General features: G+C 39.3%; 1 protein-coding gene across 4 annotated transcripts in view; it reads left to right on the top strand.

Annotated features, from left to right (window-relative positions):
- The window catches only part of grid1b (glutamate receptor, ionotropic, delta 1b), a 296,008-nt gene that overhangs the window by 258,790 nt on the left and 10,146 nt on the right, over positions 1 to 27,072 (top strand). For 3 of the 4 annotated variants that reach the window (XM_035407428.1, XM_035407427.1, XM_035407429.1), the window contains 7 exons: positions 1,612 to 1,713; positions 2,986 to 3,183; positions 3,358 to 3,694; positions 5,567 to 5,705; positions 18,030 to 18,225; positions 20,697 to 20,863; positions 26,554 to 26,794. In XM_035407428.1, the coding sequence (XP_035263319.1) occupies positions 1,612 to 1,713; positions 2,986 to 3,183; positions 3,358 to 3,694; positions 5,567 to 5,705; positions 18,030 to 18,225; positions 20,697 to 20,863; positions 26,554 to 26,794 (1,380 nt within the window). Of the gene's footprint in view, positions 1 to 1,611; positions 1,714 to 2,985; positions 3,184 to 3,357; positions 3,695 to 5,566; positions 5,706 to 18,029; positions 18,226 to 20,696; positions 20,864 to 26,553; positions 26,915 to 27,072 lie in introns of all 4 variants that reach the window. The other variant, XM_035407430.1, reaches the window with a different exon arrangement.

Below are 27,072 nucleotides of genomic sequence, written 5' to 3'. Positions count from 1 at the left end.
GAGTGGATTTTAGCGGATATATACTGTATATATTTTTTTATTATTTTTTGTATTTATTATTTTTTCCTCTGACTACTCCAGTTTCCCTCCCTCAGTCTAAAAACATGCAGGTTGTACTAATTGGTGGCTGTACATTGCCACTAGGTATGAGTGTGTGTGAATGGTGTGTGTACCCTGCGATAGATTGGCAACCTGTCCCGGGTGTATTCCTGTGTCTCACCCAATGCATGTTGGGATAGGCTCCAGCACCCCCCCCCCCCCCCCCCCCCCCCCCCCCCCCACGTCCCTGACCAGGAATAAGCGGGTATAGATAATGTCTGGATGGATGGATAACCTCTGAAAGCATGCCACTGTACAAGTGCCTTGAAGTAACATGTTGTAAATGTTTTTGCTTTTGACCATGAACCCCGATTCCCCTACACTAGCCATCAAATAGATGCCAGATCATCAGGAACTTCTGTTGTAAAATATATTTAATTCCACAAAAAACTGAAATCCAACATCAAGAAAGATAGTTATCCTTTAAACTTCCATTGTATGTCCTTTTGTGCAAGATGTCAATTTTGTCAATTCATTCCTGTTCCTTTTTTAAGTTATAAATGCATAGTCATGATGTTGTCTATGCTTTTAAGTGCCTGCTGTATCGGCATTTACTGTCCCCGTTACAAATAGTAGTCAAAAAAAAAAAATTTCAATATTTTTTATGAATGAAGCATATTTTAAAACTAAGCATAGGCATCATGGGGGGTGGGGGGTGGGGGGTGGCGAGTGGCGGGGGGGCTTCAACCGGCTGAAGAATGAGGAAGTGCACACTTTTCCGGACAGAGATGCAGAATATTTCTGAGGATATGATCTATCTCTGCCGCAGCAGAAAAATTGAAGACATTATGATTAATTATGACCCTGTACATAATACACAATGAGTATACAGTTCAGTATGATTGCATTAATTATACTTCACAGAACCTTGAACATGAAACTCTTCCTCTATTATTAAAAGTGAACCCATTAATTGGTAGATTAATCAACTAATGTCAAAAAATGTCCAAGCTATAAAACAGAACTGACTGACAGGCTGTAATTTCCCATAGAAATGTTCTGCATTTGTATCCAGGCAAATTGTGTCTATTGTTTCATAATATGCACATGATCATAAAGTCTAGTGCGTGATATTACAATGATTTTTAGAGTGTCATAATTGTTCCTCTATATACACAAGCAATAGACTGGCTTTGGCCTACAATATGGATTTATTATAAGTGTCAAACTGCAAACAAATGGATGCATACATACAAGGAAGTGAACAGTCTTGCCAGTCTGGGGTTTCTTTGGTGACAGCATACCCTACCACACCTAGCCAGTGACCAGGTTTTTAAAAAATGTGTGGAGGAATGAAAATGTCTCATGCCTTCATTTTTCACTATGGAAAGTTTGTTGATGTTTCCACAAACATCTCAAGTTTGAGGAAACATCTTTATCTTTTGCCAAATGTCTCTCCTTGTCGTAGGTTCCATGCAGTGCCTTTGGAAAACACCCAATTTTTAATGTGCATATTTTTCCTTCATTGTTCAAATAAATCTCTCTCTTTCTCTCCCTCCCTCCCTCCCTCAGCTGGCAACATGGGACTCAACTGTGGGTCTTAATGGAAGCCTGAAGGAGAGTCGCATTGAGAATGGGATGCAAGGAGTGACGGTCAAAGTGGTGACACTATTGGTAGGATGTGTTCGCAGTTTCCACTAATCTACCCTCAGAGCTTAATGCTAGACATGGACCATGCAGTCATCGTATGAATTCCTTTAGTCTCCCACACATTACTTGCTGTGTGGAAAAAAATGTCTTTGCTTGCCAGTTCATAAAATTAATAAGGGTACAATATTTGTTTGCCATCACATTATATTGTATATAATTAGAAGTGTGTGAGTGTACGTGTGTGTGTGTGTGTGTGTCTGTGTGCATATGTCTCCGTGCACAGCTAGACACAGCCACACAGCTGCTGGTCATATTAATGTCTGTGAGCCAAAATTTCATATCAGTACTGTAGAATTGATGTTCCTCACAGGGACAAGTACTGTTAATGTGTCATTAACTAATTATACTAAAGACAATTCTGTCAGAAACAACTTGTGGAATTTTGTGCAATCCTTCGAACGGAGGAACATCTGAGCCTAAACAATTTGCAATGGAAAGATGGAGATAAACATGGAATAATATCAGCAACAGATAAGCTAAGTAAAGAGCATTAATGTAAGAACTCTTTGTAAGCAGTACTGTATATCAAAATGGACATCTTTATCTTTACCAGTATCTGATTTCAATAACTTTGCTGTGACTCTCTGTGACTTTAGCCAATATTTTCCATGGCAGACGCCCACCTTTATTAATCCTTATGTTATATATACAGATGAAGATAATGTCCTTAGATGTGTTTGTATTTGAAATCTCCATCACCTGTTATCGCTCATGTAATTTGTGTAAATACTTATATAGTACTGTATGTGTTATATAAAATGTCAGATTCTAGAATCATGGGAATACCAAAAGAGAGATATTAATTTGAAAAATATAGAAGTTCAAGAAAAATGCTCTGAAAACTTATGGACTGACCTTTCGAGGCACAGAAAAAACCTGAAGAAGATACAACATGCCAAAATGCATGTTGTTTCTTTGCTTTTAACTAAATATAATTAAAATATACATATTTTTGCATCAAAAGGTCAGTTATTAAGTTTTCAGAGTGTGCAGTTTGAATATTGGAATTTGGCATAAAAAGCATTTTTCTTTTTTTTTTTCATGTTTTGTGCTCAAGGCTTTTTTGTCTATTTCAGTGATATTAATTCATTGCATATATTTGTGTAGAATAATTAGTTACATATATGCATATTTTATGTATATTCCGACTTAATACTTTTAGTTAGAAAATGGATGCAGTTAGGGTTAGGTGTTGATGACCTGTCAAAGTTTTGATGACATCATTTTCCTTGGCAGGAGGATCCTTTCGTCATGGTTGCGGAAAACATTTTGGGACAACCCAAACGGTACAAAGGTTTCTCCATCGATGTCCTCGATGCACTGGCCAAGATCCTGGGCTTCAAGTACGAGATCTACCAGGTGTCCGACAGCAAGTACGGCACTCAACTGCCCAATGGCTCCTGGAATGGCATGATTGGGGAGCTCATTAACAAGGCAAGTCATCGCCAGATTTTGCCCGCCAGAAAAATGCGAAACCACAGTCAGATGAGTGCTTTTTTAAGACGTGCTTTCACGCAAGCCTTTTGTTGCATGTGCCTCTGTGTATGTGCATATGTGTGCGTGTGTGTGTGTGTGTGTGTGTGTGCACATGTTTGTGCGTCTCTGCAGAGGGCAGACCTGGCCGTGTCTGCAATCACCATCACGCCTGAGCGGGAGAACGTGGTGGACTTCAGCAAGCGCTACATGGACTACTCCGTGGGCATCCTGCTGAGAAAGCCGGAGGAGAAGATAAACATCTTCTCGCTGTTCGCACCGTTCGACCTGGCGGTGTGGGCGTGCATCGCGGCCGCCATCCCCGTGGTCGGCGTCCTCATCTTCATCCTCAACCGGATGCAGTCGGTGCGCACTCAGAACCCGCCGACCCCTCACCAGCAGCCCCCGCCCTCTGTCTCAAACTCCCTGCACAGCGCGATCTGGATAGTCTACGGAGCCTTTGTGCAGCAAGGTAGGACACCACTTCTCATCAGGCCGCAGTGGGCTGCCTACGGCTAGCAGTCACTCAAGGCCATTTATCTCGAATGGCTGCTTTTTGCTTTATCTCAGAATAGAAGCATTATGCATCTATTGTGCAAGCACTTTAGCTGTCTGCTATTAAGATGCCAGTGGCATCAGACATCCCTATCAACATAGTTATTATTATTATTTTTTTGGCGGCTCACATTTCCTCAGTCCGTGAATATTTACATTTTATGAATAATTTGAATAAGATTTTTTAAGATTAAGCATGGTAAAAGTGTCAACATTATTGTACTTGATGTAATTCTGAACAGATCCTTAAGTAGTATTTTACTTTCAAATGCACCAGGCACTTTATTTTCGACTGTAAGTTGCTATTTGTTACTGATATTTATTATATATCAGTATTCAAGGAAGTATGTCTATTTTATGTTTCACATTTGTACTTTAAAAATTGCATTAAATTGTCTTCAAAGTTCACCAAATTATTTTTCTAATTATGTGCCTCAGATATTTTGTATGCCTTTTAATCAGGCAGTTACCAAACTGATAAATCAGTATAAGTTGATCTACATTGCACTCATAGTGCTCTATATAAATCCTGAGCCACACTACAAATGATGGCACTGTTTATAAACATTTTTAATTCCCTAAGTGTCTCTGAGTAGCATGTATGCAGAATTTTCAGCATGCCAGTGAGATACTTAGACCAAAAATACTTACTTCAGAACAGCTGTTCAGCACAGTCAAGGTTTAACCATCAATTTAAGGTTGGGTAGGAAATCCAACTAGACACGCTTGACTGAGGGCAGCTACTGTATGTGGTAGAGCTTAATTATCTATTTGTAAAAGGGAAATTATCTATTTTCAGCTTGGTATTACTCTTCTTCTTATTATTATTATTAGTATTATTCTTATACAACTAATTTTGCGTAAATGATTAGAGACTGTATGAATAGGCTGATACTATCCACCAATAACACAGCAATTGCATCTGAAGCTTGTTAAGCAGCTCACCAGTGTTCAGTAAAGGTGACTTTGAATGAAGAGAGACGAGATCTGCTGGTGCCGATCCAAGAACGGCAAAATGGAATAAATGACTACCTCAGCAACTACTGTTGACCCTCCAGCTGCATCTATTAATGTTTGGCACATGGCCTGCGAACCCTTTTAAGCCTAACAACCAGCAATCAAAATCTGGGTATGCTCAATCCCTTTGGTCCTTTGCTTTGTGGGCTCTTGAATCTCGTGTTTAGTTTCTCCATACGAGGGTACAAGCAAATACGTCCTCTGTTTCAACACAATTGGTATTTTTGTACTGCATTTTGGAGGGCAATGTAAAATGTGCAGTGTACAACTTGACATTGCATTGTGGAATTTGTCCTTTGGGTTAATGTATTCTTTTGTTTGTACAGTATGTTTGAGATCGTTATTATGTACATGAAAGCAGCAAGTAGTGTTTACAGCACTCCATGCTCAGATGAAATAGATGTATTTCTTAAATTCAGCTTTTACTCATTTTTGATAAGGCTGGATGGGGTGAATACAAATCTATGCAATTTACTTTAAGAACACAGCACTAAATTAATTCTGATTCCCTCCGCCTTACCAATTTTGGGATTCCAGGCTCAGAATTTGGAAAAGTATATTGACTTTATGTGTACTTAGCTCGTGAGCATGCCAATTCAGAGGATTGCAATCGCAATTGCAAAGGAGCCCAAGAGAGAGATCAAAACAGTGGGGGAAGGAGAAAAGCAATCAGTTCATGTGCTCTGTTCCCCGACGCTCCTCTCTGCCTGAGCAAACACTACGAGCGGTCCGAAGGCGTGCCAGACGGATGTTCCCAATGTTTCTGTTGCAGGAGGGGACTCCGTGGTGAGCTCCGTGGCCCTGAGGATCGTGATGGGCAGCTGGTGGCTCTTCACCCTGATAGTCTGCTCCTCCTACACGGCCAACCTGGCAGCCTACCTCACCGTATCTCGCATGGACAACACCATACGGTAGGTTCTCGGGGACGGCCGGTCGCGCGCCGCGCCGCGCTACTTTACGGGAAGCATACGGCGCGTAAAGCAATCATGGCCACTGCACTCGGCGCTCCGGCACGAGCGCGGAATGCGGGCCAACTGCCTAAACTCCCTGGGGGCATGTGGTAAATCCATTCGGTTAAATAGCTTTCTGAGGTCTTCACTTGGTGTACGTTCCCTTATATGGTTCCTTTTATTTACATTTATATCTCCTGGCAATAAAGGTTTTTAGCATCTAATATTTTCTGCCATGTGAAGTGTTACTGACCCTTCGATACCTATTTCCCATTATTATGTCCGGGTAATTACTTTTTATATGTAGTTTATGGCGTTATTAACTAAAAGCATTAAATATCTGTAGCACTTTCACTGCCTATTATCTTATACAAAGGTCCTCTGGCAGTCATTGATTGTGGTACTGTTAAAGTGTTAGCGTGACACATGGGGAAGTACATAATCTTCTATATGGTACAGTATCCTGTATGTAACACGTATAATATAAAGCTGAAGAAGAGTGTAAAGCCATACTCATATCAAACCCTTATTCAAATCCAATTATGCGTGGTTTGTATATTGTTCTGTAGTTGTAGACCGGTCTGATATTTCCATGTCTACTTAGTTCGAAGGAAGGCAGCCTTGCCAGATGAACTATAACCCACACAATTAGGTGTTCATGGTACAATGAGTTCCAACATTGTGTGTATTTACTCTTGGATCCTGACAGGCCTATAGAGCCAAGGACTGAAACACAGCTTTACATGAAAGCCCTGCCTCCCATGTCTCGTGCTGCATTAATTGGCCGTGTTTGCGCTCGGCGAAGGAAGCCAGAGCGCAAGCTTGCTGAATCCCATTCCTTTCTTAATGGAAGCGTTGTCATGGAGGGAGGTCTGTGGGGGGCTTTTTAATCCCGAATCCTTCTCTGGCAGTCCGACGGAATTGAGTCGACTGTGGCAGGTACTCCCGGCGCTCCGTAACACCCCGCGAGCGGCCCGTCGTCCTTGGGGAGCTGACGCGGTTCGCAGGCGCTATAAATCCAGGCCTGCTTTGTGCCCCTAGGCACATTTAAAAGCACACCGGTCTATCTGGGAAAGGAAATGTGTTCCGCGGCGGTCGTTAAAGGCCTCCGTGGGAGTTGTTGTCGCCAGCCATTGACCAGGTGTCAAAGTGGCGGTTGCGGCGCTAACAGCGTTCGTAGCTACCGGCAACGCAAAGCTTCCTCCCTGACAGCAGTGCGTCAGCCGCGAATTTTCACTCGCCGCGGTGACACGTGGCGCTTTTTTACGAACAGACGGAACAGGATTTTTTTTGCGCTCGGCTTTCGGCAGCTGGTGCTGGATCCCCGGCCATAGCACGTTAGCTTGACCCCCACGGTGTGTGGGGCCACCGACACGATGAGCTCTCTTGATGAATCACAGCGCTAATGTGGTGTGAAATATATACTATCAATGTCTCCCCACAGGAAGGCATAATGGTATTTGATTTTTAAGAACAGGGGTAGGCTCCTGAAAACTGTTTTTTTTTTTTTTTTTTTTCCCCCATTCGAACACTTTTCCAGTTGCAGAACTGCCAACATGGTAATTACATGGCTATATAAAATAAATGCTGCTGACTGCATTCTCCAGGCGCTGCTTTACATAATTCGTCGAGGCCCTGAAAATTATAGCTCTACGAAACCATATTTGCCTACCCATGATTTAGGGTGTGTTTACAATTCACAGGACCGAAGCACTGCATCATTGCAATGTAACAGACAATGCTAATGTGCTATCAAAGGGGGAAAAAATGCATGCAATAAAGATATCATGGTATGCAATTGTTTCAAATGAATCAAATTAAGATGAAACCATTGCAATTTACTGCAATCTGTGCAGCATTGTGGAGGTAACGGGCGAGTGTGCAATTATGATACATCTAAAAGGTGTGATTTGTTCCAGGCTCCATGCAGTGGCTATACACAGCCAACAGGGCCTACTGTATCACCCCTACAATTTTTGTAACGTAAGCAAGTCTCAGACTAGTTCAAGTACTGATAATTCCAAGGCATTCAAAGGTTTAGCCAAAGGAAAAAATATATCTGATGAATCTACTCTAAGTAATTGCAATGTGTAGCTATAAGTTTATTTCAAATAAAAGTAATTGAAGTTAACTTCATCAAATTAAATTTCATCGAGTTCATACAACTGTCATCTAACAAAGTTCCCATGACAACTACCAAGAAGCCAGTATATTTTAGTGGTAATATCAGAGCCTGCTGGGCACCATCACACCACTGGGTGATATGAATAAGCTATCAGGATGTGTAAAAAAATTCTGATGAAAATCCTACCATGAACAAGTGTGACTGAGCTCTTAGCCAGGCCTACCACTGCTGACATCCACTACAATTAGGTCAAGCGTCACATGTCCCATTGACTGTGTGTGTGCATTAAATAGCCGTGGTTGTGTGGCTGTTGCTATCCTGTTAGCTAGCTTACTTGCTTGCTTGGTGCAGTGTGGTGGTTAGTCGTCCAGTCTAATACATTTGGCATTTGACAGCATGAGACCAAATCTCAATGTTGGCCAGTACAGTCGGAAGACCATGCGTTTTGTCTCCTGATAGCCAGCTTTTCAGGTTAGCTAATAGTTGCTCATGGGTTAATTTAAACAATGGAAGTGCACTGCATTTGTTTGATATTGTATCAGCACCCAGTGGTGTAAGCTATTCCTCACTGTACCCTATTTGGTGAGTGAGCTGGAGTGAAAAAGACATACACTTGTTTTCCTCCTGACATGTCTCTGGTATATTTTATTATGGTGTGGCATTACTTTACACTATTATTAAACAATATGTTGTTCTCTGTGTCGGTTCCCTCTACTTGAAGATTCCAGTGCTCTGAGTTCAAAACAAAACATTTCCCCAAAGATATAATTTTTGTTCATTTCTTTTTCCTTTACCCTACCAGGCAGGTAGAATGTGTAAAATATCCATCAGTCTATAGTGTGTATATTTATTTAGACGTTGGTTTATTAATCTGTTTATGCATTTATTGTTTTACAAAATAGCATTTAAAACATGCATGTATTGGTAATGGAGAGGGGGTAGGTTGAGAGGAAAGATGCTTGTACTGTAAGTCAAGTGGGATGAAGATGAAAGGCTATCTCACAGGGAAGGCAAATGTGTGCTTTGGAGATTCAAAGCAATTCTTGGCCGGGCATCAAAATTACAATTATCTCTTCATTCCTGCCTTTTAATCTCTTTCTCCCTCCATCCTCGATTACTGGTTTATGTCCGTCCAGCCAGCTTGTATGAGATTAATTTACATTCAGAGTCCGGCCCGCATCCACGCCTGCACTATGCAATGAGTGATTTGTCTGGTGGCCAGACCTGTGTCATTTTTTTTAAAAACACGTCCTGATGATGTGAAATATTTCAGGAATTCACCAGCAATTTTGACTAAGAGCGGTGATTTTCATGATTGCCATGTCTGAAATGCAAACATATTTGCCTTTCCACCTAATGGATTTTTGTATCTAAGTGCGGGGAAGTGAGAACTCTGTTGTCACAGATTTATTTTTACAGAATTCATGAAAATGAAGAACATGTGAGGTATGGCAAATGAGAAAGTGTGTGTGTGTGTGTACATGCATGCGTGTGTGCGTACAGGATGGATGTGTTTGTGTGCGTGTGGCCTGTTGATTCTTTTCATGTGAATGCTTGTTCCTTAAACATAGTCATATTTACAAAGGGAAGGTTTTCCCCACTATGTGTTATAATCATGTTGTCCTAATTAGGCAGCATTGTATCGTGATACATCAGCTTGGTGCTGTCAGCCATGTAATAACCGGCAAATTTAGTTTAGTGCCTTGGTGCCATGTTTTAAGAATAATATAGAATATTTTTTTTATTGTTAAGGCAAACACCTACAGTGTTTACATGCAAACGGCCCCATTTTCTTTGTGTTCTTAAGTTCAAAAGGTAACTAATGAGCTTCTGTAATGATATTGCTTTTTTTTCATACACAGTTATTATTATTATTGTGATTATTATCATTATTAAAGCAACGCGCTCAAAGTGCTTTATAACCAGAAAGTGCAATTACAATGTAATAAAGTTTGTAAAATAAAAGTAAGAAAAGCCATGCAACAACTTGAAAACCTCAGAAATGTCATTGTAGAAAAGTATTGTATTGCAATACAAACAATTTGGTTTTTAATACTGACAGTAGTATTGACTGTGCCACGAGAGAGGATGTATTGATGTGTTCAAATGAGTACAATTATTATAAGAGAATTGTCTGCAAGTTGTGAGAGTCTAGAAGAGATTGATCTCCAATACATTATTTTGCTTCCTGGAGGTACCTTTCTAAATAATAACAAGAATAGTACTGATTGTGTGTAAGGCATTTATGATGGGTAAGTAGGATGTATGATAAGAAACAGAATATAAATGAAGATTACAGAAAGCAAATAAAGTTGTTTTTTTTTTGTTTTTTTAAATAGAATATCGTTTGTCACGTTTCTGTCTAAAGGTAACTAAATTATTTATCTTTGTTAGGCTTTTTAAAATTATGCTGATTGAGTGATTCACTGTGTTGCTGTCTGGCAATTACTCTCTTCTGTCCTCCTTTATTTCCCCACTGTGGGGTAATAAAGTTGACTAACTAACAAATCTTATTTACATTTTTACACCCATATAACTCTATCCCATCCCTGTCACACTTGCCTGGTGTTACATATATTGTATTGAGTTGTTGCTTGGTGGCAAATCACCGAATGAGAAAATTGCCAAATTTTTCATAGTATGGGCTAAGGGGCCTATTTGGTTCTTGGTGCGGCTGTTCCTGGCTGCACCGATAGCAGCCTTGCCTTTGTGATACACTTTCTTCTTAGTCCCAGCCCACCAGATGGATAGACCATGGTGCCCCTGGGGCCAGGGGAAGGCCAGAATACCAAAATAACATGGCGATTGTTCGCCCTCCCCTCCTTCCACCATCCAAACAGGGGGTTTGCTCATGCTAATGATGTGTGCATATAGAATTCAGAACTTCAGAGTTTTACTTGTCCCTGTTATTTTAAAAAATGAATTTCTTTTTCCGAACCAGATACCATAAAATCAATGCTTTTTTTCTTTTTTATTGTTTCCACTCTCACCATCTCAATATGCATTTATGAAATTATGCCTTGGCATACATTACTGCAAGTCATACACATACAGTATGTGGAACAAAGAGTCTGTTTACATTAATAGTATTCCTTTTATGCTATTACATGTCGTTCTAGTAGGGAATGGGTGGTATTTTATTCTACGTCAAGCAAGCACAGTCCTGTATGGTAGGCATATCTGATACATGGTCTTGATGCTTTGATGTTTAATTTTATATAGTTCACTTTGTTTCATGGAATTCATAACCCTGCTTTTTCCTATAGCAATGTGCCCTGCTGAGACAATACACAGTTTATCCAGTTCTTAGCGTTGCTTCCATTTTAAGGATATTCATAGGGTACCACATACCGTTTTATCTCTTGCAAAATAAAAACAAAGTGCATTGAATATTGCATATGCAATATTAAATGTTTAATGTTCCATCCTAAAAAAGCCATTACACTAGAACAAAATCACCGCAGTTCTGTCACAGAAACACTGCCGGTCTGTGCCAGAATCACAGCAGTAAATAATCCTTCATGTTTCTGCCTGCACACAGAAATCCAGTTTAAAATACTTAAAACCAATGCATAAAATCACAGAAGTATGCTGAGACATCCCCTTCAAAGCAGACTTCTCTCATATAGACACAGGGCATATACTGAGTCTGCCTGTGATATTCCAACCTGCTTCGATTCTCTCTGGATGGCAATAGTTTCACTTCCCCTCTGACAGCTTTAATATTTTTAATATAAAAACTAAAATGTGGGTACTTGGATTGGCACTGTCTTGGTTACTTGGTTTCACTCAAAAGCGATCTATCTCCTGAAATCTATTTTTTTTTTATGACTAGCACTGCAAAAAAAAAAATCATAATTTTTGTTTATTTTGCAAAAAATAAAAAATAAAGCTGAAGTTTTGACTAAAATTTCCTATCTGGCTGAGGATTCACATACTCATTTTTGTGTATCATTAAAGCTCTATGCACCACAGAAACTCCTTTAACACAAGAATGGCCATGTTATATGCTACCTATATTTTTACAGTCATATGTTAAACAGTCATTCCACCATATAATACCTATATCATTTTTGTATTTAGGTATATTATAGAATATATGACATGCTTTTAAAACATTTAAACACATGAAAATCTAGTATGTTAATGTAAAACTGTACACAATGGTTCAGTTTATGACAGTTAATAAAAACTGATATATACAGTATATATATTGAGTTATTGGACCATGTTACACAAGAGAGGGTGATATTCTTTGGAATTACATGCATTTTCCTGTTTTAAACTGTGAAACTCTGAATGCTGGCATATCAGCCATTGCAAAGTCATCTGGCTATCACAAACATATCAGATTAATATCTAAAATATCCATCAATACGCATTGCCTGGGCCAATTGAAAACGTACTCTAAAACGGAAATTATATCATGTAAAGTGAACTATCCCTTTAAAAGCTGTGCGACTGAGCACATGTGTGACTGAGCACACGTATTTAGACCATTATGTGGATCAAGAAATCCATCACTATTTGATATTGTACTTTAGAAGGTGGCTAAAGGTGATCTGAGAGAGATAATTCAGATAACTCCTAAATGATGCTAAATGGCCTTTCCTGTCAAGGCACCGTTCCAGTGTGTGGATGAGCCACACAGTCTGGCATCAAATTCTTGGATCAGGGTCCATTAGGTGCCCAAAGTCGACTTGCTCAACCTGGAAAGCCTCAGAAGTATATGAGCAGAGCAGTCCCAAATGAATAGTGAAGGTTGCCGCCACGAGTGTGGCTGGTGAATATGATTGGACATTCCAATTTGGGATAAATATGAGAGAGAGAAGAGCATGTTTCAAAAGAAACTACATAATTGGTGGAGCTATTACTGTATGTGTTATCAATAAGTAATAGCTGCAGTCATTATGGCCACCATTTATTGGACTAGAGACCATTTCCCTCTGCACACTTTTTGAGTCACAACAATACTGTAAGTGTGACTCAAAAAGCCCCGCCCCGACTACCAAGCAACAGTGCCATTTCCATTCGGCCCTGTACCAATACTCTTTTTATATGAAGCCTATCTCACACGTTATGCGGTTCATAAACTCTCCCTCACCTCTCACTAGATAAAGGTGTTCTGTTTCCCTCCACATTATTCTTTCTCAATGCGATGATTCAAACTTCTTCCAAGACTGAAATGCCTTTCTGAGTGTCAACTGATGTCGTTTAACTCACATATGAGAGCATGCACAATCAATACATAGGTTGCACTACACAAAGGCTCAAATAAAGTATGCCATCGAAAGGATCAATGAAGAAAGCACTTTCATAATATAAAAGGCACAGCACCATTTTATCTAAATTACCAAATTGCTTCAACTGGTATGAACTTTTCTGAAAGCAAAAAACCTAATGTCATAGTAAATTTGCTTATGACCAAGTACTTTGAAACTTGGGCAGAGTTTAGTATCAGCTGCATTGTGTGGTAAGGCATTACAATTTTTCAGTCCTGTGGGAAAGTATACCTTTCAGATACAGATAGGACTAAAGCCATCATTTGTCATAGTGTTTGCTTTAGACATATCTGGGTTAGTTGCCTGTCTTGCTGATGTATTTCTGGATGAGTCATAACCCGAGGGCAATTAACTTTAAATATTGTCATTGTAGCAGTGTGCTGTGATCGTTTTCTCCTGTCAAGGTCAGTGAGGGCAGACAGATGTCTTGTTTACAGTGCCATCTAGGTTAAGAGGTAGAATTAAAAAGCTGCCGCTTCGCTTTGTGACGTGTAGACGGTCACATATTTCCTGCTGAGTGAACGTGAAAGATTCGTGATTCGAGAATTCCATTTGGGTGTTTTATGCCCCGCCCCCTTTATCTCCCCATTTTGCTGAGGCATTTATGCTGCAAGAAGCCACTGCTTCTCATCACGAGAAAGTTCACAAGTCGGCTTCACAATGACATGAGTCAGTGGACGACACTTAACGTGTAGCTTAATGGGTGGATTTGAAGGCCAGACTTGCAGGCCTGATCGACCAGCAGGTGTCACTGGTGAGTAAAGAGATACTGCCGTCATGACTGAATGGATCCCACCCATCCTTGAGTGACGCTAGAGCCAATGAGGCCTTGCCAGAGTACATGTTCTAGGATTGCCTCTTAACGAGATGAGCCTCCCAGCACCTCACCACACCACCCGGCCCCCCACTGTGGAGTTCTTATTGTCTCACTATTACCATATTAAATATGGTGGACTTCGAAATGTTGTTGAGGCTAATGTTCTATCGAGATGAATGAGCTGTTTTGTTCATTCTTTTTGTACTTAATTATGTGTTTGTTTGTTTATTCATATGCAGTCAGATCCTTAATCCTCAATTATGTATGCTAGTGGCTGTTTTGACATTCTGCACTTTAATGGAGTGTAGACATAATAATAAGTAAAGCCAGGGGGACTAATATGGAACCAGCTGCATACTATGCAAAAAAAAATGAATGAGTAATTATCCAGTATGCAGTTTTATGGAGGTTACAATATCAAGTTATTCATTTAATCTGCATCCTGTGGTTCATTCACAAAATCAAAATCCAATAGAGCGTTGTGGTATTGGAACCTTTGTCAGGTAATTGAGAGTAAGGCTCTTGTAATTACACAAATTAATGCTTCTCGTTTTTTCTCTCTCTTTTTTAATGTAGAGAGATTTTATGTATTATCTCGCATTTTTTCCATGTGGCTTCCAGCTAGGTAGGTTTACATAACATTTGTTGGGTTTGTTTCATTCTATGAAGAAATGAAATAAAGAATAATCTTAGATGGTGGTACAGTTGTTCTGTGTAGAATGAAGTCAAACATGTAGGCAATACAGACAATGTATAATGAAGTGTATAGCCAGGGCCGATTCTAGGAATAAACAACATAGTCAATGCCAACTGCCACACCCGCAGTCCACAATCGCAAAACCCCCCACCTCCATTCAATAATTGAACCCCACCCCAGGTAAGATATAACTCAAAAGCGGGCCTCCAAAGGAACTTTTTCTTAAGGCTTCCAATAGTTTAGAGCTGGCGCTGTGTATACTTATCTTCTGCTGTATGTGTTTAGGGTGTATGACTGTAGTAGTGGACGTTGAAATACATTAAAAAAGTATAATGTTATTATGGCAGACAATTATGAATTGAATTCATTAATTATCAAAACAATGATTAAACCTTCCACAAAAACATTTGGCTGAGATAAATATGTTCACATCACAAATACATGCAATACATCAAAATAATGGTATGATGATTAATGCTTTAGGAAACATCAACAGTGTAGAGCACCTTTATATAAACACAATTATGAGTTGTTACAATGGATGTTGAATGAGTTAACAAATTGGATGCTATTATTCTTGTTATTAATTAAAAGTCTGTGGAGGCTTTATACGTAGGAACGCTACAATCTGGTCTCCTGAAAAGATATGGAAGGTTGTTACTGGGAATGTTTGGACACCACGCACCTGTAATAATCCATGTAATAACAACAAATCATGTAATAATTATGTAATCATGCAATAATTTTGGTTCCATTTGAGATGCAGAGGCAAGCAAACAGAGCACACAATTCAATCAACATTTGTCAACAGATTTCATGATTCGTGATTAAATTAGCAAAAGCAGCTCGGTGAGTTCAGCAGTCAGCTAAAAGAACGTACCAAACTGTGTTTGCCTTTATAAAAAATAAAAAAATGACGCTCGCATTTACTTGAGTCCAAGTGAGTGACGAATGTTGATTGAACCCAGGCCCAGATTTCCCCATCGCTCTCCCAAGCGCTACAAATGACTCTGTGTCAGTCAACGGGCAGGCGCTTTGGACTCGCTGGTGAAAAAGCAGGAGACACTGTGCCAGTGGGGTCTACGGCATATGGCATCACTGCATCTCCTGACAGCCTCTTAATCATTCGGAGAGGAAAGGGAATAAAGACGTCCGGGGGAGCAAAGTTCATTGACCCGAACCATTAAGGCAAACAAATGGGACCGCTGGGTGCTCCTGAATGATCTCATCAATAATAAACCGGAGGGCTTCTCTTCTCCTTTCGGACATAGATAGAAGACGGTCATCCCTCTGTTATGGCTTCCGCACAGTGCCTCGAATGCGTCATTGTGTTCCAGTGTGAGCCATGGTGTGTTGGTGGCTGAAATGTGTATGCATCACGCCAACAGAACCGATTATGTCCAGCCCTGACAATTATCTCTTTTTCTGACTGAATACATGATATTCTTGTTCTTTTGTTCATTTTAACCTATCTTGAATTAGCACAAGACACATTACTGGAATTTAATACAGCGAACATGACTGAGTTGACATAACAAACCCCATTCCTTGTGTTCCCCATCTCCCATTCCTCACCCCAACAGAGACTATTGAATTATATAAGTTGTGTGGTTGCAAAGGCTACAAATAAGTATCCCCAGATACCATCAGGTGGTGAAAGGGAAGAACTAAAGCAGCAATCAGTCCATCTAAAAAATGTATACTCTATCTGTGGGATACATATTTCGATTTGAAGAACCCACCTCTGTGGAGGGTATCATTTTGAGAACCCTTTTGTTTGTGTTTTTTTATAAGAGAACATGATTTGTATTGATATGTTCAACTGTCCATGGACCACGTGTTCAGTTTAATCCAGCCCTGAGTAAGTAGGGCTTGAGTTTAACTAACTGTAAAATTGCACTGTCCTCAGTTGTGACTGTGGTAAAAAGGGTGCGGTATTTCCTTAGTCGTTTCAAAAAGTGACTGTGTCAGTATAAAACAATATTATCCTAACTGATTGATAGACCTGATATTTTACAGTATATGCTTGATTTAAATTCACTGAAGTGCTGTAATTAATGCTGTAATTAATTAATGAAAACTGGAATAGACCTTTTAATGCTGCAAGGAAAGATTATGTTGACATGCTTTACATAGCACATTGCATAGCCATAGTTTTACAGGTATTCCGAGTGGTGCACTTAGAAACAGAAAACTGCCTTTTTTAAAACATTACTATTTTTATATTAGCTTTCTTTTTTAAGTATCAAGAAGTAACAGAAGAACTTTACTGTTCAGTGTGCTTCATTTATTTCCATTAGAGTTTACTATTCAAAGGAAGACAGCCTATTGTATGAAGTACTCACACCGGTAATGAATAGATTAATTAACTCTCGTAACTTAATCAGAAATCTTTCACGGTGTTTTATGGCATTTTATGTTGCTCCACCTCATAGATCTCTTCATTTTATCTTCCTTGCATAATCAATGCTGTCTCCATTTTTTTGAGTTAATTGAAAGTTGTTAATGTTCTTTTCTCAAATTACTTTGCCCATTGTTTAATAGATAGGCGATATAAAAGGAAGATTCAATGGCACATGACTGTCAAGACGTAGCGTTCCTCCCCCTACATGGGTTTGTTCAGATAGAAAAGACAATGCCACAGACGCACTGTGATGTTTATCAGTCTACAAATTGCAGCTTTAATTTGAGTGAAGTTCTGCTTCTGCCTTCTTTTAGCAACAAAACTAATGGTATGTGAACCTATAATTTGATTTCATGCTTTACTTTGCCTTTGGTTCTCCATTCTTCTCGCAAATTTTCTGTAATATATGTTGTTTAATATTTGTTCCTGAAGCTCTGAACATAATTGCATCATATTTCCATGAACAGGAATGTCTCGCCAAGCACCCATTTCACAACTTTTTTTCTGTTAAACACTGCTCTGTGACAATTTAAACGTATCCCGGATTGCTTGAGAATCAAGTGTTAGAAAGTGTTACTCTCACGTAACAATGTGTGCTATCACATTCTACCTGCAGTCTTATAACAGAAATAATTGCCTTAGTGTGGCAATTAGTTTAATGTGGATATTTATGTCTTTGTGTCTATGTGTTTGCTTTATCGCCTATTAAATTATGCACAGCATATAATGGGTCGTTGGTTGCTGCTTCTCCGATGCTCCTCAAAAGCTCAGACCTAATTTCTCTGAAGCTGTCCTTCCCCCATGGTGCAGACCAGCATGTGGGTAAATAGGCTGGTTAATTGTCCTTCTGTAGCAGGTGGACCACATGCCAGCCTGTTTCGATGCCACAACGCGTCAATAGCTCTTCCTCCGGAATAAATTTCTTTTTTTCTTTTTTTTCCCTTCTGGTTGGTTCACCAGGACCTTCCAAGACTTGTCCAAACAGATGGACCTGGCCTATGGAACGGTGAGGGATTCTGCTGTGTATGACTACTTTAAGGCCAAGGGCACCAACCCCCTGGAGCAGGACAGCACATTCGCTGAGCTCTGGAGAACCATCAGCAAGAACAACGGTCATGACTACTCTGTATCCAGTCCTTCGGAGGGCATCCGTAAGGTAGGACATCCGCAAAGTCCAACTTGTCCAAGAACAACATTGCACAATGCATGTATACTATCAGTCCCTTTATTATCTATACCTGCTTATCCCTGCTCATGGTCGTGGGGGGTGCCGGAGCCTATCCCAGCATGCATTCTGCAAGAGGCAGAAATACACCATGGACAGGTCATCAATCTATCGCAGGGCTGCACGTATACTACTCTTCCCCAAACTACACATTTGGGCAAAAAACAAAGAATAAAGAAAGCATAATTTTTAAACTGAAAAACTGTTGAATTGGTACAAATACAACACGATGCAGCATTAACATCAAATTAAGTATCATGGACAAATAAATTGCAAGCATGTACTCAGAAAATTTAAATTCTAATTTAACTGAAAATAAATGATGTATAACATGCCCTTTAAGAATGAAATGATGGTGATGCCTAATGGTAATTAATCCTAATTCTTAAAATCAATTAATTGGTAAATCTGTAAAACCTCTCTATTCAACAGTTTTTTTCAGGCATGATTACATGCTGAAATTAACTGAGCATTAGTCCACTTGCTTGCTTCTGTAATCACATTGTATATTAAAAAATATTAGTCATGCCAAATTCTGAACAGTTGCATTTATCAATGAGCTTTTTCTGAATGTTTATCTATATCAGTGGATTGATTTAATTGTGTAAATGCCATATTGTGGAATTATACCAGTTAATCTCATAAGCAGTCTTTGATGAAGGGATCAAGCAAATTAATACATCATCAATACATTAGGAATTAGTATAAAGACCACAAGATTAATTCACTGCTCATAACAGTGGATGTCTTAGTATAATGTTTGCCACCCAGTTCATCACCCTTTTCTACTCTCTTGTGAACAATTTTGGCTTCTAACATTGAACTTTAGACAAATTGTCAAATGACCTTCTCTGCTGAAATTAGAATAGAAGTCCTATTTTTAAATTTACTACAAATTACTGGTTGTAATTACAGTTGTCACACCACCATCAAGAACAGCTTGTCATTTAATTACTGGAGCACAGCATTTTGACAATATCACAAGAACACATTATAATTAAAAGCATAATCTACCCATAAACACTACAAGGCCAAAAGTATGTGGATACCTGACATCCAACATCTCATCGAAAATGATGAGCATTAATATGAAGTTGGTCCACCCTTTGTTGCTATAACAACCTCCACTCTACTGGGAAGGCTTCATACTAGATGTTGGAACATTGCTGCAGGGATTTTCTTCCATTCTGCCAGAAGAGCATTAGTGAGGTTGGGCACTGATTGGGAGATTAAACCAGGCTCACAGTTGGGTTTCCAATTGACTCCAAAGGTGTAGAATGGGGTTGAGGTCAGGGCTCTGTGCAGGCGAGTCAAGTTCTCCATTCCCCCACCCCCACCCCCCATCCCTCAGGGGCATTTCCCAAACCCAAACTGTCGGCACACATTTGGAAACACAGAATCATGTAGAATGTCATTGCATTAAGATTCGCCTTCACTAGAACTAAGGGGCCTAGCCCAAACCATGAAAACAGCCCCAGACCAAGGGGTGTCGATATACTTAATACTGTGTATTTCAAACTTAAGGCCATTTTGGTGCAAAAAGTTGTTACTTGAGTGAATGCACTTTTAGAACAGTTGGGTTTTATCAACAGTTACCACATACAGCTTAAATATGTGTGGCACTGTATCCAAAGATTTGCGTCCTTTATGTGACTTACTACACATAGCTGATACAAACTTCCTGAAAATACCTTGTTATTTCCTTGTCTTACTGTATGCAACAGCAAGAAGTGAGCAAAAAAAAAAGCTGTTAATTCACACTCTAACAGTAAGTATTCCCAAAGTAAATTAATAAATTCAGCAAAATACAGGAGCGTTGCAAGATTATTTGTCACTCTTCTCATTGTTTACATATAGAGAACACATTGCACCATCAACATGGTTTGGCACTACAGAAGGCACCTAGAGAATCCATAATACAGTGTGTGGGTTTCTTAATGAATAGAGGCAGAGGGACTGTTTTAGAAGCAGCCATTTGTGAAGACATCAAACTATGTTATAGCAATTGTGTCGCTTTGCAGAAAGCCATATCTAGCACATATTGTATAGCTTACATTTGCTCTCCTTTTTTTAAACGTAAATGAATATTAACTCAAACAACCTTTTAACAGATTGAAAGTCCGCCTCTTAAAACTGTTCTATGAATCCCTCACCACAAATTTGCCTCTCTCATAGATTTGCGCATCTTCACAACAGATATGACAGCACTGGTTCCTTTTCAGTGTGGTGTTTGTGTGTAACAATATGTTTTAACATTTTTTTCCAAGATGTATACTTGTACTTTTTTCCAGGGTATACTTGTTTTCATCCTATAATGTGATACTTTTTACTGCTACATATGAGCAGTAAAAAGCCATCTGGTAAATGGCTGAATGTAAAAGGACTGATGTGTCCCCCTGCAGGCGAAGAAGGGGCCCTACGCCTTCCTGTGGGACATGGCCGTGGTGGAGTATGCGGCGCTGACGGACGACGACTGCTCCATCACCGTGACGGGCAACAGCGTGAGCAGCAAGGGCTACGGGATCGCAATGCAGCATGGGAGCCCGTACCGGGACCTCTTCTCGCAGAAGTGAGTTCTCTCGCCCGCAGGACTCTCGGCGAATCTGTAATCTTTTCTCCTACACCTGTCTGCCTTCCTGCTACTCTTATTTTCCCTCCTCGGTCTGCTCGTCTTGACTGTGCCTCTTTCTGTTGCTCTTCACCGAGTTATTTTTGATCTCCTGCATGGCCAGGCTGTTGTCTGCAGTTCCGCTGCCTCCTCAAACTGGCAGTGCTCAGATTTTTTGCAGAATTTCTGTTTACTTTCCTTTGCCTCCCTACTTTGGGATTAGTATTTCTTTTTTTTCATCTTGAATCAATACCATGCCATGCACACCTGAAGCTTGGCTTTACCTGAGTCCTTTACTGATGCAATATGCTCCAGGCCAGTGACTATATTCAGTTATACAATAATATGTATTTGTATAATACTGGAAAAATGATCTCAACAAAAAAAAAACAAAAAAACATTTCCCATGTAAAAACTAGTCAAGTTACTCTCACAAAGTACTGTATATTCTCTATACATCTGTAAAAAATATCTTTAAACAAATCTTTCTCTATGACAAATTATCAATATGAAAATGATTCCAAGTTACAAGTAAGTTTTCAGTAATATGATTCACAGGAACTATAGTTATACCCCAAAGTAATAATGCCTCTGCCTTCCTACATTCATTCAGGTGACTTGACTTGACTTCGAATTTTTTGTGGGAAAGCTTGAAAAGGCTCAGTGCTATATACATAATAGGGGCACATCCTGCAAAGGTGTAACTTGCCAGATGGTATACCTGCCATCCAAATACCTCCTATTCTATCCAGACATCTTTTTTTATATATTGCTGTCAGCATATAATGACAGTCAGGTCTTTGTATATGCCTCCTTTATATGAAAAAATATTACATTCCAAGCCACTGAAACTTCAGAATCCCTCTTCAAATAAGTTTTAAAAAAATATTTTTTTTAAATATTTTTATTTTTTTACAGCAGCTTTTCAGATGTCGCTAGACTAAGTAAATATGTCACTGTCATATCAGGGACATACCATCAGCATATCAGTACAAGCCATGCTGTACTTTTGAAATTGGTCCCCTTGCTCTGAGGTTCTTACTATTCAAATATTTTACTTGTGAATTCCAGCGCTGACTAGCCACTGATGATTGGGGTTAGCATGTTAATGTTTCCGAAAGAGCTCATAATAATCCAGCTCCAGATGTACTCAACACCAGGTGGCATTACACCGGGTTTCTTAATGGGGTGATTCATTGCATTTTTGCTTCATATCATTGAACATATCGACAAGCTGACGCTTTGGATGTGTAATGACATGAATTAGGATTGCTCATTATCCAAAAACCTTCTTCATGTGTCCATTGTTGGATCCGTGGGTCGGCATATTATCCACGGTTGTCCTGACAGGGGGCTTAGTCTTTTTTTTAATATATAACTATCCTTGGAAGAAGATTGATGCTTGTCAAAATGGGCTTGCTCCCACAGAGTAGTGCTGAAATGGCACAAATTCCATTGCCAGTTTGTCACAAAGCCAGCCTATTCTTTGGACAACCAAGGTTTTTAAAATGACCAGAGCTCAAAAATATACAAAACAGTTTATTTGCAAACAAGCCAGAAATATGGACACTGAGACTTTGCATAATTGTAGGACATTTACATATAAATTATTTGGAAATTTTATGGAAAAAGTTGGCAAATGCTTTGCAACCATACTGCCAAAACCTATTTGCACAAAGATCACCCCCCCCCCCCCCCCCCCCCCACCATTAATCAGCACATCTCATCTTAAATAAGCCCACAATTACACATCTGGAAACTGTCCAATCAATCGGTTGCCTAAAGGACCCCATGCACACTTAATCCAACAGCCAGTTCATGGAAAAAGGAGGCTAAAGCTCATGCAGACATTCTTAAATAAAATTGAAGTATTCAGAGAAAAAAGAAAATACATGACCTACAGTCTTTATAGTGAAATATATTCCTTCACACAGATCCATAGAAATGGCACTATTGAAAGAAACAGTGACAGGCCTTAAAGATTGTGATTATTCCACACACTGACAAGATGCATCTCTTTTTGCATATGTATTGTAGTCTACTGGAATAACCTTGAGGGGTCAAATATTATCCTCAAACTTTTTATCCAAGATTTGTCTGTCGGCTATTTCAGCCATATACATGCCTTCTACTACAAAGAAAGCCCAGTAATACCCTTTTTTTAAACAGAGAAATAATAAAGTTTTTATGTATTTATTTAGCTCCTCCAATCACTATGCTTCTGGTGTCTAGAGATGTTCCTGTTTCTGAAGCCCAGCCAGTTTCAAATTGACTGTTATTCACAGGCAAGGAATCAAAAAGAACCTTGCAGCTCTTTGTTCTTAAACAATAGATAACAGACTGCAGAACAGATAAACATGCCATGATTGCCTTGCACAGAAGTGAAACCTTTTACAGTATAATTTGATGCCTTTCAAAAGCAAGTATTCACAGAACTGAGATTTTTTTTTTCCTCGAAGTGCGACTACTGGTTTATACATTCAGTTCCACCTTTATATTGAGCAGTGTTACCATTTATAGTCGTTATGCAGCATTCAGCATTCACAAGTCGTCACTGTGGTACATTACAATACAAAAGCATTGAACAACATTATACAAAAACTTCACTGTGATAAGTTCACTCAGTTCAACATAGAGTAGATTCATCAAAATGCAGTATTCTTTACAAAGGCCTGTTGCCCACATCATTTAGAATTTAAATAGCATCCCGAAAGTTTGAAGCATTTGTGCATTGTCTTTTGTATTCACAATGTAGAACAGAATATTGAACTCAGAATTATTATTATTATTATTATTATTATTATTATTATTATTATGTAAATCCAGCAAGTTATTGTAATTGATGGAGAAAAGTGTATTGATTTCATTATATAAATCCTTTTGGAAGTTTTCTTCAACGCCTTCAGTTTTTTTTTCTTTTTTTTTTTCTTGTTTTGTACATTATCTTAAACTGAACCCATTGTGAAGATAACAGATGTTGGCAGATTAAATTAAACCTCAACCCAATCAGAGATGACCAATTAAGAGTGTTCTTCTGGCATTGCATTTAAGAGAAAAAGCAAAGGAAGGTGGTAACTTTGTGTTTGTACTGCATTTTCACACACAATATAATTATCACTTTCAGGTCACACCTCATGTTTGCTATCCTTGTAATGCCCTGGTGAACATTTCAGTAAAATTAAAGTGAAAATATGTTAAAGATTTCAGGCATGATTTTGTAAGGCCAGTGACGCGGTGGAAACTTTAATAACTTATCCTCAGCTGAATAAATACAGATGAGATAGTCTTCTTCCAGAAACCAATGTACTTCATAAATGTACCTTTTTCTGTTACAAGTCCAGTGTGTATGGCAAGCCTTCTACTTTACCTTTAGGAATAATTTTTTTTCAGACAGACATAATGACATAGTCATATTAGTAGTAGTAGTAGTAGTAGCATTAGTAGTAGCAGTAGTTGTAGTAGTAGTAGTAGTAGTAGTAGTAGTAAGATGATGAATGTACAGATATCCTGTGGTATTCAATCTGAGCATTTCTGCTGTTTTTGTTTAAGGCTGTAGTTGCTGTCTGCAGTAAACTTTCAGCTCCATAATCAAGATTTAATGATTAATCTATCGCTCATAATAAAAATGCCAATATTAGGTATCTTTCAGCAATTAGCCACTGTGAGTCAATTGCAGTGTGGTTGGCTGGAGTTTGAACCTCAGGTTTAAAACCTATAGACCACAGATTTATATAGCTGTTCTAGTTATAATTCAGTTCTGTGGTTAAGATGTTTAACCCTGTGATTTAAAGTCCAGCTAAGCACACTGCCATTGACACTATATGTTTAATATAAACCTTATTAACTGCTATAGCTGTGCAGAACAGTATTTTTGAAGCACATAGGGGGAGACTCATTAACTCAGATAACAATACAATGTATTATTTCAAACTAGAAACACAGCTTTGAGACTATATTTCTTATAAGGCTTGTGAGGTATATACCTTAGCATCTTAGCAATTACAGTTAATTTAGTTACAGTTAATGTGTTTTTTTTGTTTTTTTTGTTTTTGTATTCTAATGCTAATATAGTGTCCAGGAAGGATGCATACAGGTCTCAAAGAAGACCTGGGGGGCTTGACGGTGCCCCCCAGGCAGTAAGAGCATTATGATGTTAATGTAAAATGATGCATGGACACATCACACTCTCATGGCCAATTCAAATATCAACAATTCTTCTTTTATACAGATTTTTAGGTATGATTAAACATATCACAACTGTTTGAAATCTTCAGCATACCTTTTTTTGATGCATTAGAGTGCTTGAACCCAGTTTAGAAAGGGTTAGAAACTGAATAACTTGAGTGAATGAAGTTGACACGTGTACTGTCATATCCTGTATGTGTATTCCATTATCTGCATCTGCAACACCATTGCATGAGAAATTGGTATATTCAGTCAGCTGGGGGGAACCTTACGCTTTGAGTTCCTGTGGCACACCCGCATTCATGGTTGTGTCTCTATAATGAGTAGAATTACTGGCCAGTACAACTAGGTGCACTTGGAACACCGGAATGGGCCACAAAGGGGTTTTAACACACCTTCCAACCACTAATGGACTTTACCATCACAAACCACAATGTCATCAATGGAGAAGTATTCATCTTCCTAGTGACATGCAGTCCCATCGGTATCACTCTCCTCCTTCACCGTAAATCATGTGCTTTACAAATACATACTGTGTCGCTCCTCATGTCCAAAATTGCAATAATTATATTATTTGCCTTCAGTCTATACCAGCTTTTCATAATGGTCCTTTTTGCGACGGGTCCTTAATTGAATTAAGAGGTCAGTCATTCACATTGCTGTTTGTTTCAGTTTAATTTCAGGCTGTGGAAGACTACAAAAGTTAGCACTAATCAAGTCCATTTGGTGATTTAGCATTGTGAAAGATATAATACTTCACATTCAGAGAACTTCCTGGAAGGTTTTATAGGCAATATTTGCGGATTGAAAGAAAAAATGTGTCCTTTAACTGTAAAAAGTCACATTTCCTCTTTCAGATTGCTTATGCAAATGTCACACCCTGTATTAGATAGGGGTATCCAGTCCAAGTTCTGATTCAAAAACTGCATCACTGCAGTAATGTTCCTAGGATTAGGGAAGCATTGCAAAATCAAGTTATAAAGTAACTTCTGCTCCAGTAGATTAATTAGTCAAAGTTCAAATAAAACTGCAAAGAGTGCATATAAAGTGGTCACCATGAATGAATTGCCATTGAATTCATTTTCCCATACCAATGCCAAAATCAGGGAAATGAGAACTTCTGTGTTAATCTATGCTATCTTTTGATATCCATAATTAAATAAAGACACTCAATTATGTATATAAAGGAAAGCAATCTAGTTAAAGATGTGTGTATCTTAAACTATAGTTCACGAAGTCTACTGGAAATGAAATCCTATTATTTTGATCATATTTTTTTTTACAATTGGGCTGAATGTTCTATGGGTCCAGAAACATTTTCTTCTCTTTTAATTAACCGCGCAGACCAAATGTACTGTGCAAGGATGTATCGCCTAAAAGACAGGGACGGTGGCCAGGTTCCAGGGTGCGCAGACGGGAGAATTCTCAGGGTGAATTTTCCTGGTTTCCCCCCCCCCCCTCTCCAGGATCCTGGAGCTGCAGGAGAAAGGCGACCTGGACATCCTGAAGCAGAAGTGGTGGCCGCGCACGGGCCGCTGCGACCTGAACAGCCACGCCAGCGCGCAGCCGGACGGGCGGGCGCTGAAGCTGCACAGCTTCGCCGGCGTCTTCTGCATTCTGGCCGCCGGGCTGCTGCTGGCCTGCCTGGTGGCCGGCCTGGAGATGTGGTGGAAGGGCAACCGCTGCCGGCAAGAGCAGCCCAAAGAGGTGACCGAGCACCGAGCCAGAAGGACTGAGCAGGGGGAGGACACTGCCACACTCTACTTTAAGGATCCAGCCGCAGACGCAAGCCCCGACTTAGTCGAGCTCCAGTACACGCAGTTATAGGTGTGCCCTGGTGAAATCAAAATTGGTCTCCGAAAATGAAATCATTCTGTTATGTACGACCTCTTTTTATTTTCTTAATAAGCCTTCATTGTTAAAATAAGGTTGTGATATTCCCGGGAATATTCATAGAACCACGTGGAATCTTGGAACTTTCGGGA

The sequence above is a fragment of the Anguilla anguilla genome, chromosome 2 (assembly GCF_013347855.1).
Source record: "Anguilla anguilla isolate fAngAng1 chromosome 2, fAngAng1.pri, whole genome shotgun sequence".
Classification (NCBI taxonomy): Eukaryota; Metazoa; Chordata; class Actinopteri; order Anguilliformes; family Anguillidae; genus Anguilla; species Anguilla anguilla.
Note: the sequence above shows the minus strand (reverse complement) of the source record. Positions and strands in the feature narration are given on the sequence as shown.